Raw genomic sequence first — 16,951 nt, 5'->3', positions numbered from 1 at the left:
CCCCCAGCCGATGATGTTGATGCTCCTAGGACCTAAGTCGATGATGTTGCTACTCATGGGACCCAATCTACATCTAAGGTTGATGCTCCTCCGATCTATCCATCACCGATGAGATGTTCAGAGGTAATTATTTCATTATATATATATATACATGTTTAAGTGGGTTATTATTATCTATATGGCTCCCATGGTTGAAGAGCCCCACTTACCGCCATAAGGTCATGGGATCAAGTCTTTAAGTTGAAGGAATATTGTCATGTCAACATATATTAATTTTTTATTTTTTATTTTTAACTTTCCAGGGTGTAAAATGCAATCTTGCACAGGCAATGTTGGCCATATAGTAGTACATGGCACTTTGGTACCTTCGCTGCCAACGGATATGCGCTATGGTGTGAAGCTAGGGGCAGCAAATTATAAGGTCACTGTTGATGACGTTATTGATGGATTTGTACCTTTTCCTATTCCATCATTTGACATCATACGTGTCGGTGATGCTGAAGGTGCATTTGTTGCATGGCCAAGAGATCTTGTTATCTTGCCATCTGAGGAGGTATTGTTCGATGCAGCTATATATAATAATGAAGTTTAAAATAATTTTGTTTTTGTATATAATAATGAAGTTTAAAATAATTTCATTTTTGTTCTACTTTAAATGTTGTTTGTTGATATTTGTAGGGAAGCTCGAACATGTCAAATGTTGAGAATGATCAAGATGATAATATTGATCCTTTAGTCATTACCCCAACGATCCGAGAGTTGCTATGTTGGATCAAGGATGTCGATAGCGATCATTTATGGTTTTTTAATATGAAAAAAGAGATCTTTGGGGAAGAACAACAGTTGGGCATAGCGAGGAGCGACATAAATGATTTTGTTACATGCAAGAATTATCTTCCGAATGCATCTTGTTCTACATATGGTAACCTAAATTTGGATGTGTTTATAACTAATTCTTCAATTTAATTAATTATAAACACTCTAATTACTTGTAATCAGATTATGTAGGCATTTATGTGAGGGATTGATGGGCTCCTTTGAAGGGAATTATTGCTTTGTTCATCCGAATATTATTGCTTCGGTTGGTCATCCAAACCCTCATAAACGGATGATAAATATATTGAGTAGATGGCAAGATGCAAGAAATAATCAACTATGGTTCTTTCCCTACTGTGCAAGGTAATATTGTGTTAGTTTTAATTGAATTATGTTGTGAAAATATTAATTTCAAAAAACATCATATTAACTAAAATATTTATTGGTGTTTTTAGGAATCATTGGATGCTATGTGTTGTTGATGTATACAAAGCAGTAGCATGGTTTTTTGATTCTTTGAAGACTCATAAGAATATAATTGATAAGGATCTAAAAACTTTGATCGATGAGTAAGTTAATAACTCTCATTTTTTTAATTAATTGTTCTTATATTGGATATGTACTGAAGCTACAATATAATATTATAGAATATATATATATTTCTACATAGTTCCTTCGTTGCATGGAACCAAGGGAAGACATCTAAAAAGAAATTTCGGTGGCAAAATACTAAGGTAATTATTATATATAAACTGAGCATTATTAGTTGTTAGTTAATTTAAATACTTGTATATATTCGTATCTAATATTACACATAATTTATTGTTTGCAAATTTAGACACCTATGCAGCCCGGGAGTACGGAATGCGGTTACTGTATTATGATGATAATGCGAGATATCATTAGGCGCAAAGTTCCTCCCCGGGACTTAAGAGGAATTGTAAATTATTATTAATTTAATGATTTCATCATATTTCTATTATGTAATAATTAATATTTATGATTATTTGTATATTAACATAAGTTTCTCATGTTCAGTATGAAGGTGTCACTTGGTTACAAGCTGAAAATGTCAACGAATTTAGAGATGAATTGGCAACAGTGATGATCATAAGTATTTCAAACCAATGAATATCTATGCATGGTAGTGAAATAGCTAGCTTTTGTTGATAGCTTTTGTTTGTACATATAAAATATCGTAGACCAATTTGTAAAAATTGCTCATAAGGTAATATTTGTTTTGCATGAACTTTAGTTTTAAACATACCAATTTTACAAAAATTCAAACAATATTAAAAATAATTAAAAGAGTTGAAACACAAAATGGACAAAATGCTTGTGCATCGCCTGATATTGCAAAACAAATTAAAAACAAAAAAAAACAAAAACCAACACAATTATGCTGCTTAAAAATTTTAAATGGTTATTTGAAAGAGAAAGTAAAACTGATTGATTAATACTTTTAGAAAACCCAAAAAAAAAATTTTAAAAAAAAATAAAAGGTGAACAGGTGACGCACAATATGCTTAAGCGTCGCCTGATACAAATAATGCAAAAAAAAAACAAAAACCAGCACAGTTATGTGCTTAAATATTTTAACTGGTTATTTGAAGTTGAAAGTAAAACAAATTGATTAATATTTTTAGAAAATCAAAATATTTATATATATATATATATATATAAAGGGTAACAGGTGACGTACAATACGCTTATGCGTCACCTGATACAAATAATGCAAAGAAAACAAAAACCAGAATAGTTATGCTTCTTAAATATTTTAATTGGTTACGTGAAGTTCAAAGTAAAACAGATTGATTAATATTTTTAGAAAACCAAAAAAATAAAATAAAATAAAAGGGCATATTGTGCATCGCTTGATACAAATAATGCAAAAAAAACCAAAAAAAAAAAAAACAAAAACCAACACACTTATGCTTCTTAAATAGTTTTGCTGGTTATTTGAAGTTGAAAGTAAAACAGATTGATTAATATTTTAAGAAAACCAAAAAACAAAATAATAAAATAAAAGGATAACAAGTGATGCACAACATGCTTATGCATCACCTGATACAAATATTTTTTATAAAAAAAAATAAAAATAAAACAAGCTCTCTGATTCTTCTTAAATATTTTCACTTGTTATTTAAAATTGAAAGAAAATTAGATTAATTAATATTTTATGAAAAAAGGAAAATAAATAAATTGAAGGTGAACAGGCAAAGCACAATATGCATATGCATCGCCTGATACAAATATTTTTGAAATAAAAAACGAAAACAAGCTCTGTGGTGCTACTTAAATATTTTCTCTTTCTATTTAAAGTTGAAAGAAAATCAACTGATTAATATTTACAAAAAAACCAAAAAAATGTGCGGACCAAAAAATTAAAAATCCAGCTATGTTATTTTTCTTAAATATTCTCACTGGTTTTTAAAATTGAAAGAAAATCAGATTGATTAATATTTTATAAAAAAAGAAAATAAATAAATTGAAGGTGAACAGGCGACGTACAATATGCATATGCATCGCCTGATACAAATATTTTTGTAATAAAAAACTAAAATAAGCTCTGTGATGCTGCTTAAATATTTTCTCTTTTTATTTAAAGTTGAAAGAAAATCGACTGATTAATATTTACAAAAAATAAAAAAAAATTAATAAGTTAACAGGTGACGCATAGAGTTGGTTATGCGTCACCTGATATCAATAATGTGGGGACCAAAAAAATAAAAATCCAGCTCTGTTATTTTTCTTAAATATTTTCACTGGTTTTTAAAGTTGAAAGAAAATTAGATTGATTAATATTTTATGAAAAAGGAAAATAAATAAATTGAAGGTGAACAGGCGACGCACAATATCCATATGCGTCGCCTGATACAAATATTTTTGAAATAAAAAACTAAAACAAACTCTATGATGCTGCTTAAATATTTTCTCTTCTTATTTAAAATTGAAAGAAAATCGACTGATTAATATTTACAAAAAACCAAAAAAAAAAATTAATAAGTTCATAGGCGACGCATAGAGTTGGTTATGCGTTGCCTGATATCAATTATGTGCGGACCAAAAAAATAAAAATCTAGCTCTGTTATTTTTCTTAAATATTTTCACTGGTTTTTAAAGTTGAAAGAAAATCAGATTGATTAATATTTTATGAAAAAATAAATAAATGAATTGAAGGTGAACAAGTGACGCACAATATGCATATGCGTCGCCTGATACAAATATTTTTGAAATAAAAAACTAAAACAAGCTCTGTGATGCTGCTTAAATATTTTCTCTTTTTATTTAAAGTTGAAAGAAAATAAACTGATTAATATTTACAAAAAACCAAAAAGAAAATTAATAATTAATAGGCAACGCATAGTGTTGATTATTCGTCGCCTGATATCAATAATGTGGGGACCAAAAAAATAAAAATCTAGCTTTATTATTTTTCTTAAATATTTTCACTGGTTTTTAAAGTTAAAAGAAAATCAGATTGATTAATATTTTTCATTAGTGTAGCATTTAAACAATACAATTCATATAAAATATACACACGCTATTAAAGGCGACTTTGTTCAGCTGAATATTTAGCGACTCTTAACGGATGTATCGTGTGTTGTTGTTTCTAGCGACTTCTTAACGTCGACAGTTTTCGGATGCGTCGTCTATTTATTGCATTTTTACTGACCCATTAATCTCCAAGTCGTGGTTTTATTTTTTTAAACACATTTATTTCGTAGTGTCGCTAAGTGAATGTCGCTAGATCTTAATTTTTGCATAGTATATATGAATTAATTATAAGTACTTCATTCATTACCACTATGCATTTTTTTGGATAATTTTTTTAAGGTAAATTTTCTTTTCTCGTATATTTCTATCTATATTGATAATTACTACATGTGTATGTAAGTCTTTTATCAAGTTACTGTTTTTTAGGGTTTCTTTTATCAAGTTACTGTTTTTTAGGGTAAACCCTAGTTTCCTACTTATATAGTAATTATAATGGTAATAACGCTGCGTATTCTCCTCGATAAATTTTTTTAAAGTAAATTTTCTTTTCTAATACATTATTATTAATTATCTATGTTGATAATTATTATGTGCAAGTCTTTTATCCAATAACTATTTTTAAGGTAATTATTCTTCGTTACTGTTTACTATTAAGTTTATACGTGAATATATCTAATAGTTTTTTTCTTTTTTTTTTAATTAGTACTAGAAAAACTTTTTTAAAAAATTAAATATTAAATTATCTAATAGTTTTAGGTTTTTTTTACTACTATTTTCTTATAATTATTACAAGTAATGAAAGAATTTACCTGAAGTTTTTTTTTCTTTTTATGTTTTTTAATTACAATTAAAATTTAAACTATACTTTTTTTTTTTTTGAAAGAATTGTAAACTATACTTAGATGACGAATATTTTATACTATAGTCTTTATGAGTTTTATTTATTATTATTTTTTTGACCGAGAGAATAACAATATATATTAAAATTTAACAATATAAAAATTAAAAACGATATCAAAATTTTGTTAATTTCTTATTTTATCTAAGTTTTACTAATTTCTTTACGTTTCTTAAACTGTGTTCCTAATTTCTTATTAAGTTTTTTGTTTTATTTTGTTTTTATGCCTATTTTAGGTTGTTTTACTAATTTACTTTCTTTTTTTTTATCATTACTAATTTACTTAAATGTTCTTTTTGCACATCTAATCCTTTACTAATTTCTTATTTGTTTAATGGTTGGTTTCTTCAATGAGTTTCATTTATTATTTTTTTCGTATATATTATAACATTACTATAGTTATAATAGAAGTATAGCTCCTTTTTTTCTTTTTTCTTATTTTCACATTTAATTTTTTTTTTTTTTTTTTTAAGGACATATCAAAACGAAGCATTGATAGCATGCGGAATAAATAATTTACCCTATGGCTATAACTTCAGGTTGAAAGTAAACTAGAGATAAAGAGCACAAAGAAATTAGTAACAGAAAATAGAAAAAAAACGCAATAAGAGAAAGTTTAAAGAAATAGAGAAGAAAACAAGGAAGAATGTAGTAGGTGTTGAGAAAGAAAATAGAGAAAAAAAAATGGAGAGAAGCAGTGAGAAAAAGTAAAGAGAAAACAAAAAAAGAAAGTAAAGAAAAAACAAAATAGAGGAAACAAGTCAAGAGAGAAAGCATTGAGAAAGAAGAGAGGGAGAAGCAGAAAAAGAAATGCAGAAATAGAAACAGAGAGAAATTCAAGTGAGAAAAACTGAAAGGGAAAGGAAGCAAATGAGAGACAAGAAGAGAGACAAACACAGCACACCAACCCGCATAAGAGGGAAGAGAACCTCGGGCAATTCCCGCATGATTCTCTTCACCCAAACGCCAAAAATTTCATATTTTTTTTATTAACAAAGAGTTATCACAGCGGGACTCAACCTTGCTTTACAACAAATATACACCCCTGACATTTTCTTATTTACACATCCATGAAATGTCTTCTATTGTGTAGAGAGGGAAGCCAAAGACCAGCTGTAATTACGACAGAAATTAAAAAAAAAAAAATGAAAATTATCAGCAAGACTATCATGCAAGTACCTGTTTACCCAAAAGAAAAAAAAAAAAAAACCAAAAAAAAAAAAAAACATGTACATGTGCATGTAAGCAAGTCTATCATGCAAATATACAAGTTATAAGGAAAAAAACAAAAGAAAAAAGCATAATGAGCAAAAATATAAAACTGATAAACTATTGAGGATAAACTGTAATGTCCTGGCAGCAGGACTTTAAGCAAATGTCGCATAAATCACCACTTTAAGTTTTTGAACATGACTAATAAATACGAGAATCTTATTTTTTGAGAGGTCAAAGATCCATAGATAAATTGAGAATAAGGCACAAAACGACAAGCAAAATTCGCTATACCTTTGCAAACTAAGTATGCATTACGCATGCTTCAATGTAACGTTCTCTCCTTGCCAACAAACATTTAGACGCTTCCTCTGGACTTAAACATCCATAGTCCATTCAGATGCCTTTTGGATCTTCACATTAGTTTCCCCATCCAAATTTGAATTCAGAAACTGAGAATTAGGAAGACTAGGTGGATTTAATCATGGTGTACATCATATAAAAAACAACCTTACTCTTAAAAATATTAAAAGAGAAAAAAAAGACAGAGGAAACTCCATGTAGCAGACACCATCCCGGGGATTTGGACTAGTAGCAAGAGAAGACAAACCGGGAGGAAAGCCTGCAACCATTAGCAAGTACGACAAGGATTCTCAGCCTGAGAAGTTCGTAATGTAGAAACATAATAACGGCAAGAAACGAATTAAAGAAAATATTACCGTTTCTAAATTTGAATTTTTCTTACCGTTGGATTTTCAAAATTCAAATTAATAATAATAATAATAATAATTCATTTTTCTCTCTCGCTCTCCTTACCCAAGTGGCATTGGGTTACATTCTGGGTCAGCTGAAAATTGGGCTTGAACTTTCTGTCTATATATGCCAAATTTCAGCCCAGCTTATTAAAATTTTACGTTTGGGATTTTATTTATTTATTTATTTTTTTGGTGAAAAATTCTACATTTCTAATAAATGGAAAATAAGGAGGAAGAGAAGAGCCCTTAACTTTATAATCTCCATATTATGCTCAACAAAAATTAATATCAAAAATATTTTTTCTATCAATTTTATTTTATTTTATTTTTCAATATATTCTTCTCTGCTTTTATACCATTTTTTTTTTCAAATAAATATTGCTGATAACCATTTTAATTTTTTTGGACAAAAATTTCAAAATGAATGTTGAAAATTATTTGTTATGTAATAAAATTACATTTTTAATACTAAAAAAAAAAAATACAAAAATACTAAGTTAGTATTTAAACTTCTCAAATACTAAGCTTATTGGTGCAATTCCTCCACGTTTAAGAAATCTCTTTGGCTTGCACAAGATATTAATCACTCTGTGAAATATCATTATTAACTTAAGCCATTTTGTGGAATAAATTGGAAGAATATTTGGAAAAATGAAGCTGATGCTTAATATTTTCTATGCTAAACAAGTAGTATGGACTTGCTAGTAACAATTTTTGTTATACTTTATTCTTTTCTGCATAAAAGCTGGCAGAGAAGTTCAAGCTGAGGATAAAATATTTATCATCAATATCAGGTAACAGACACAGTTGCATTATCACATAGAATTTTCTGAATGGCTTCCTTATTGACTTTCTAAGAAGATATTGTGAAAGAAGTAGGTATTTGTGCTACTCACCAAATGTAAAATTGTCCAGGTGACAATGACGGCTTAGCAAAGGATCATGTGGAAAGGAAATTGTGTCGTGTCATATAATCATATTAAATTTTAGTAAATTTAAATATAATTTATTAAACAAATGGACGTCAGATATATTCATATTTAAATTTATCATTTAATTTAATAGGTTATTCGTTACCTAATATGTTAACACGTTAAACTTTTTCAATGGATATGAATTAACAACAAACATATTATCCATTTGATCCGTTTGATTTTTATATTTCATATTATATTCTATAAAACATTCTTTTTACCGCAGAAAAATCAGGTGGTCCCTGGACCACATTTTTCTACAAATTTCTTCTATTTAAATTTAAACAAGTGGCAAAAATTAGCTGACTAGGACTTAAATTCCCTCCCCCCCTCCCCCCCAATTTTTCCACTTGAAATTTCTCTTCATTAAAAATTTTTCCCTAGTTAAATGTTTGGAAATGTTTTTTTCCTATTTGCCGAGTAAAATTTCTATGTTTAATTTTTTCAATATTTAACACCTAAAAATAATTTTTCCAAATTTAATAATTTTTTTCCCAATACAATTTTGTTTCTATTTTGATTTGGCTCATTTGGCTGGTTAAAATTCTAGTCAACTAAATTTTATAACACTTGTCAAAATTTGAATGGAGGAACTTTGTAGAGAAGGTGGCCCAAGGACTTTTCCCTTTTTACTAAATATTTGTCAATATATGGCTTATTAAATGTAGTCTTTGCTCCGTAAAATACAAACAGATACTTATATTATGGCCTACAGTCTGCAGAGTGACTACTGTACATGCAAAATGCTTTCATTACTTATGATCAAATTGTAAAATGATTCGTTTAAACAAAAATATCGTTGTCTTCATCCATCTTCAGTTCATTTTATAATTTTCCACTCAATTTATGCTTTCATTACTTATGATCAACATGCTTTGCATTGTTTATGAGAACGCAGTTTTATAGACAATGTAGTTTTCTTCCTTAATAATGCCTTCTTAGTGGGGTTGGTATCTAATTTATCAAATATTCAATGATTTAAATAATCTGTTTAGCTTTGTTGTTATTTCCACATTAATTAAAGAGATAGTATTTTACAGCTAATATTCAAGAAGACAAACAGCTTTTATTATCTTATTCTACCAAAAATTTGACGAGGTAAAAGTTGAAATTAAGTAGTATTTAATAGCATGGATATATATATATATATACACATATATATATATATATATATAGCTGGTAGTCACTTATCTTTAAAAAATTGCAGAGATGTTGGATGGTAGTGGTCTCTAATTGAAAGGTGGTGAAACGGGAACATTTTTATATGTTAAGCTACTGTGAAAGGTAAAAAGCTAGATGATTATTTTATGGTCAAAATCCTTAGGACACGCTTCAAATTTCATGCCATAAACTATAGAATACTTTTTAAATCAAATGCTGGGCCTGTTTTCTCCCCCAAAAATCACTCTGTGGAACTTTCCTAATCTCTTCTATCTGATATAGATCTTGCTACCAAAACTAACAGAAATCAAATTTCTATGGTAGAAGACTTGGTGTTTGATTTCTTTATCCATTGTTTTTCTTTATGTTGATGGGAGAGAACATGCAGAAAACACAAATATTTGCTGAAAATCAAAAGAGAGCAAATTTTAAAATTAATTTGTAAAGAAGGAAAAGAGAGAAAGCTGGTTTGCATTGTAGAGTCAAAAGTTAAGGATGCAACAAATTCCAATTATTATTACAAATGTCACCGTTAAAGTAAGCCTTTTGTGGAATAAATTTCAACAAATTTGGAGAGAAAATGAAGCTGATGATCACCATTATCTATTAAACAAGTAACATGACTTGCTTTGTAGCTATTTTTGTTATAGTTTATTCTTGCCTGCGACAAATAGAGATAAGAAGAAACAAATTTGTATATCAAAATCAGGCAGAGGAAATCCTTTATCACCTACTTGGTAAAGAGACATACCTGCCTTAAGATTCAATCTCTTTTTTAATATAATATATACGCTTTTCATCAAATACTAAACAATGAATACTTTTTATATAATTTTACTAGATTTCCATAGACTTTTTATCATGCATGGTTGAAATATAGAAGAGAAATAACAAAGGACTTGCAGAGATTACCATTTAATTACCTGTGAAGAATTTTTAGCTTCATTACCTAGCTGTAGAATTGTATAATGAAGAAATCTATTTTGAGAACATATAATGTGGAAAGGCATGCAGAACTTTACTTCATACCTAAATATATATATATATTTTCCATATATTTGAACAATTTTTAACTATATTTTGCTTTAAGACTATGGAAAATCTGAAAAGGAAAAACAACGAAAAAGGAAGCACTAACAAGAGTATGTATATTCCAGCGATGGGAAGGACTAACTAGCTTTACATGATCATAACTTTCTCTGTGGCTTCTTCAAAAGTGGATCATTTTTTGGTTTATCATTGAATTCAACTTTTCTATATTTTCATGTTTTTGTTAGTTGAAAGTCTGCTCTTACAAAAGCTTCTTATATTCCTCTTCACCAAAACCCGGTTTACATTTCAATTTTATGGTTTCTGCTGGCATAAAGCTTGTACCTCTGATGGAAACAATTATAGGGCTTCCATTAATGTTACTAATTCTCTGCTTCATAAGTATAGGAGAATTTCTTGCCAACACTGATGCTGAGGTGATAAATTACTTCAAGTCAGACAGAGAAGCTCTTAATGACTTTAAGATGAAACTTTAGCAAAAGTTATTACTTTAACGCACATTACAGTGATGAGAATCAATCCGCATATCCAGTTTTTGATTTTATAATATGTTTCAGAATTTGATAGTAAAGAAGAGAGCTCTGCTCAAATCCGCTTAATACTTGCAGGTGGATGAAACTCGTTCAAATCATTAGAAAGCATATCCACTTTGTCAAATTTCTATTTTGCAGTGGGAAACTCTTATTTTGTTTTGCTTTGTGGTATTAAGAAAACACAATTAGAGAACAATGGAAAAGAATGTGAATGAGAAATATACAAGTAAAATTTGATTGGAAAGACCCCTCAATTAAATGCAAAAGAATTTGAGATTTAAATAAATAAAGGGTGCTTAAGTTAGTGTATTTTTTATCTATGGGATTCGTGAAATTTCTTTATAGGATGGACCACAAAACTATGTCGGGGTATTCCTAATCTCTACTATTTGATATGGATCTTGTCCACTAGTGTAACAGAAGTGGCATTTCTATGGTAGAAAATTTGGTTTTTAATTTTTTATGAATTCTTTTTCTTTATTTTTTAATTTGTACTATAAATAAAACTACAGTATGAACCAAGTTTGCAGAAAATTAAACTTGGAAAAAAGAACAAAGGGAAAGAAAAGAGAGAGGGGGGGGGGGGGGGGGGGGGAGAGAGAATACGTAGAACCAAAAGTTCGCAGAAAATCAAAAGAGAGAACATTTAAAAATTTGCAGACCAAGAAAAGAGAGAAAGCAGGTTTGAAGAATCAAATGGTAAGGATGCAACAAATTCAAACTATTATTTCAAATGTCAACATTAAAGAAAGCTTTTTGTGGAATAAATTTCTAAAATTTTGGAAAGAAAAAAAAAAAAAATAAAGCTGATGGTTGTTAAAGTTTAATATTGTCAGCCATAAAGAAATCTAAGAAGAAAGAAATTCGTATATCAATATCAGGTAGAGAAAATTGCTCTTTATCTCTAACTTGCTATAGAGACTTAGTTGCCTTGAGGGTCACTCTCTATTTGACTATATATGTACAATAACAAATGCACTTTTCAAAAAATATTAGAGAATGATCAACTTTCATCAAGTTTGCAATACTAGATTCCCATGAATTTCATCATGCATGATTGCAATGTCGAAGGGAAACATGTCTCCATTTTATATTGAAGCTGTAGAGAAAAGATCATGACTGATTGGTTGAAACGTAGAATATCAATTTAACGGACAACTTGCAGAGATCGCTATTTACAAGTGAAGTATATAGCCTTAAAAGAAAAAAGAAAAGCTTTTTTTCCTACTTGTAGAAATAATATCATGAAGAAATCTGTTATATGAATAGATAATGTGAAAAGGCATGCATTGCTTTCCTTTATACCTATAAGTAATTTCCATACATTTGAACAGTTTTTAACTATATTTTATTTTGAGACTGAAAAATCTGATGGGAAAAATGAATGATTAGCGTTACATTATCATGGCTTTAACTGTGGCTTTCCTAAGCTTTTCTATTTGATATGGATCTTGTTACCAAAAGTAACAGAAATGGTATTTCCATGATAGAAGATTTGGTATTTGATTTCTTTATCCATTTTTTTATTTTTTTATTTTTATTTTTTGATTTGTACTACAAAGAAAACTACAGTTAATATGATTGATGTTTAAACCAAGCGAAAGAGGTTGGAAAAAAAGTTTAAAATTAAGAGAGAGAGAGAGAGAGAGAGAGAGAGAGAGAGAGAGTAAAGAACACACAAAGTTTGCAGAAAATCAAAAGAAAGCAAATTTTAAAATTTGCAGAGAAAAAAAGGAGAGAAACCAGGTTTGAACAATCAAAATCTAAGGATGCAACATAATCAAACTATTGTTCCAAATGTCATTATTAAACAACACTTTTCAAATATCATACTATAAAATATAGCAGGCTTTAAAGGATACATCTATTTACTCTTTTAATCAAATGCTGTACAGTTTTTTTCTCCCACTAAAACACTCTGTGGAATCTCCTTATTAAAGTAAGCCGGCTTTCTGGAATAAATTGCAACAAATTTTGGAAAATTGAAGCTGATCTTCATTATTACCTTATTAAACAATTAATATGGACTTCTCATTGTAACCATTTTTTTAGAGTTTATTGTTTTCTGCATAAAATCAGGCAAAGAACTACATAAAAATAAAAAAATTTACATCAATATCAGGTACACAACAATAGCATTATCACATGGCATTTTATTTGTGGTTTCCTAACAGAGAGACAGCTTGAGTGTTGGATTTAAATTTTCACATTGGCAATGAGAAAATATTTGAATGAAACCTACTTTAGTTTATATTATATCTTAGACTTCAGTGTTGAAAGGCAAAAATCCTACTATAGAATGCTTTAAAGGTTCCTTCTATTTGCCCTTTGTTTTAATCATAAGCTGTGTCTGTTTGCTTCCACTAAATCACTCAGTGAGGCTTTCCAAATCTATTCTGTTTACATAGATATAAAGAGAGAAAAAGCTGGTTTGAAGAATCAAAATGTATAAATGGTGCAACTAATTTCAAATATATGCAAAATGTCACCATTAAAGTAAGCTTTTTGTCGAATAAATGGCAACAAATTTGGAAAAAAGAAGCTGATGATCATTAGTATCTGCGTTAAAGAAGTAATATAGATTTGATTGTAGTCATTTTTGCTATAGTTTATTATTTTCTGATTAAAAGCTTGAGAGATCACTCACCGAGAGAGCTTTTTCTCAGTGGTTCCCTCATTGGCTTGAAAATTCAACCTGCTTGTCTCCAAATTCGGTAATGAGTCTATACCATTTATTATCACCGTGTAATGCTGAACCAAGACGGTCCATTTAGCAATTTTATTTTATTAATCAGCACTAACTTTTTCAAGAATAAATACGACCACTTTTGCACGCTTTGAATGCAAAGTTTCTTATTCCTCTTCACTAGAACAAAATTTATACTCTTGAATTTTTGTTTATGGTTTCTTGCATAAAGGTTTTACCTATGATGGAAACAATTACAGGTCTCCCACTAATGTTACTGATTTTCTGCCTTTCAATTATAGGTGAATTTCTTCCCAACACTGATGCTGAGGCGATAAATTGCTTGAAGTCAGACCGAGAAGCTCTAATTGACTTCAAGAACGGTCTTCATGATCCTGAAAACTGGCTTTCTTCATGGAAGGCAAGCAACTGCTGTCAATGGCGGGGAATAAGCTGTGAGAACACTACTGGAGCTGTTATTGCAGTTGATCTTCATAATCCTCATCTGCAAGATTTTGATTCTTCTGGCAGGTATGAACTCGGGAGCTTCAGTGGGGAAATTAGACCTTCATTAACAAAACTGAAGTCCTTAAGGCATTTGGACTTGAGTTTCAACACATTCGATGACAACCCAATTCCTGAATTTTTTGGATCTTTTAAAAATTTGCAATATCTAAACCTCTCAAATGCTGGGTTTAGTGGTTCAGTTCCTCCAAATTTAGGAAACTTGTCTAGCTTGCAGTATCTTGATCTCGAGTCTTTGAGTTTACTTGTTGATAATCTTGCATGGGTAAAAGGTCTTGTCTCTCTAAAGCATCTTGTGATGAATGAAGTTGATCTTTCAGAGGTAGGATCAAACTGGATAAAGTCCCTGACCAATCTCCCATTCTTAACTGAGTTGCATCTATCTGAGTGTAGTTTATCTGGTACCATTCCACCTCTCATCTATGTAAATTTAACTTCTCTTGCTGTCCTAGATCTCAGTTACAACAAGTTGAATTCAAAAATACCTAATTGGCTTGTCAATGTTACTAGCCTTGTTGCTTTTGATATAACCTTAAATAACTTCTTTGGAAGAATCCCACTCGGTTTTAGCAACCTTCCTAATTTGCAGAGTTTAATTCTTAGTAGTAACTACAATCTTACAGCAAGTTGCTGCCAATTGCTTAGAGGAAGATGGGAGAAGATAAGAGTTCTCGATTTAGGGGGGAATAAACTACATGGGAATCTTCCTGCTTCCATTGGAAACATGACATTTCTCACCTACTTGAATCTTGGTTCCAATAATGTTGAGGGTGAGATTCCAAGCTCTATTGGCAAACTCTGCAACCTGACGCATTTCTTAATGTCGGGTAATAACCTGAATGGAACTTTACCTGAATTCCTTGAAGGAATAAAAAATTGCCTTTCTAAAAGGCCACTGGCTAGTCTGTTAAACTTGGACTTGTCACAAAATCACTTGGTTGGTAAATTACCACAATGGCTTAGTCAGCTCAAGAGTCTCGTTGTTCTTATTCTAGCAAGGAATGAGCTAAATGGAACTTTGCCAGAAAGTTTGGGACAACTTCCTGATTTGTCTTATCTCGATGTTTCTTCCAATAATTTGATGGGTACAGTTACTGAAACACATTTTTCAAAGCTAGGGAAGCTAAACCTTTTGTATCTATCTTCGAACTCTTTCACCGTGAATATCAGTTCCAGTTGGGTTCCCCCATTCCAACTCTGGTATCTTGATATGCATTCATGCCATTTGGGTCCTTCATTTCCTGCGTGGCTTAAGTCACAAAAGCAAGTCATAACTTTGGATTTCTCAGATGCTAACATTTCTGGCTCCATACCCAACTGGTTTTGGGAACATTCCTCTAGCCTTTTATGGTTGAATGTTTCTTATAATCTGTTAGAAGGTCGTCTACCAAGTCCACTAAACTTAGCTTCAAATGCAGTGGTTGATTTCAGCTCAAACCTCTTCAAAGGGTCCATTCCTCTTTCAGCCGGCAAAATTTACTTTCTTGATGTCTCCAAAAATAAATTTTCTGGTATTATTCCAGATAACATAAGTGGTTCCTTGGTTTTCCTCTCTATTTCTGGAAACCAGATAAATGGAGAAATCCCAGCTTCTATAGGTAACAATCCTGGTCTTCAAGTCATTGATCTTTCTAATAACAACTTAACAGGAAGCATTCCATCAAGCTTTGCCAACTGTTTTTATATTAAAGCACTAGACCTTAGTAACAACAATTTGTCTGGAAAAATCCCTGCCATCATAGGTTACCTAAGTTTGCTTCAAACATTGCACCTAAATGACAATAAGTTCTCCGGAGTGATCCCGTCATCTTTCCAGAACTTAGCAAGTTTGGAGACACTGGATCTTGGAAACAACAGATTAATTGGTAGAATTCCACCATGGATTGGGAAAGGTTTCGAAAGACTGAGAATTCTTAGCTTGAGAGCCAATGCATTTTCAGGAGAACTTCCACCAGTGCTATCAAATTTAAGTTCGATACAAGTTTTGGACCTGGCAAGAAATCAGTTCCATGGCAGCATTCCAGCTAGTTATGGAGATTTCGAAGCTCTGAAACAGGAGCAAATCATAAACCATTATCTGCTTTATGGGATGTATGGGACTACCTATTATAAAGAAAACTTTGTTGTAACTGTGAAAGACCAGTCTCAGAGTTTCAGCAAGATCCTCTCCCTTTTAGTTGGCATAGATCTCTCAGGAAATAATTTGAGTGGAGATCTTCCAAGAGAGATAACAAAATTGTCAGGTTTGGTGTTTCTGAACTTGTCCAGAAACCATATCAGCGGACACATTCCCGAAAGCATTTCAAAGTTGGAGCAATTGTCATCACTTGATCTCTCAAGTAATAAGTTCTCAGGTGCTATTCCTCAAACTTTGGCATCACTCTCATTTTTGGGGTTCCTTAATTTGTCAAACAATAACTTCTCTGGTAGGATCCCTTATACAGATCACATGTCAACTTTTGATGCACCTTCTTTTGTTGGAAACACTGGCCTTTGTGGCATTCCACTTGATGTAAAATGTCCAAGTGATGATGATGATGATGATGATCCAGAAAAGGGATTGACTACTCCAAAGGCTAATACAAGTGGTGACAGCTTTGTTGACAAATGGTTTTGCTTGAGCATTGGATTGGGATTTGCAGCAGGAATTCTTGTTCCCTATCTGGTAATCACGATGAAAAGGTCTTGGAGCGTAGCCTACTTCGATGCTGTTGAGAGAGTTTTAGATAGAATACAATATCTGTGGTTGAAATACAGAACCAGACAGCAGAGGAATCGAGGGAGTAACCAAAGAAGATAATAGTCTGTTTTCTTTCTTCACTTAGTTATCTTGAAATGTATAC

At 30.7% G+C, this 16,951-nt stretch overlaps 1 protein-coding gene across 1 annotated transcript in view; it reads left to right on the top strand.

Moving 5' to 3' along the window:
- Positions 1 to 16,908, top strand: part of LOC107417505 (receptor-like protein EIX2) — a 50,676-nt gene extending 33,768 nt beyond the window's left edge. The window contains exon 4 of the mRNA XM_060814442.1: positions 13,816 to 16,908. Within this exon, the coding sequence (XP_060670425.1) occupies positions 13,816 to 16,908 (3,093 nt within the window). The remainder of the gene's footprint in view (positions 1 to 13,815) is intronic.
- Positions 16,909 to 16,951: the final 43 nt, after the last annotated feature.

Source organism: Ziziphus jujuba, chromosome 2 (genome assembly GCF_031755915.1).
Source record: "Ziziphus jujuba cultivar Dongzao chromosome 2, ASM3175591v1".
Taxonomy (NCBI): Eukaryota; Viridiplantae; Streptophyta; class Magnoliopsida; order Rosales; family Rhamnaceae; genus Ziziphus; species Ziziphus jujuba.
The sequence above is the reverse complement of the archived record's forward strand: the minus strand, read 5'-3'. Positions and strand labels throughout refer to the sequence as shown.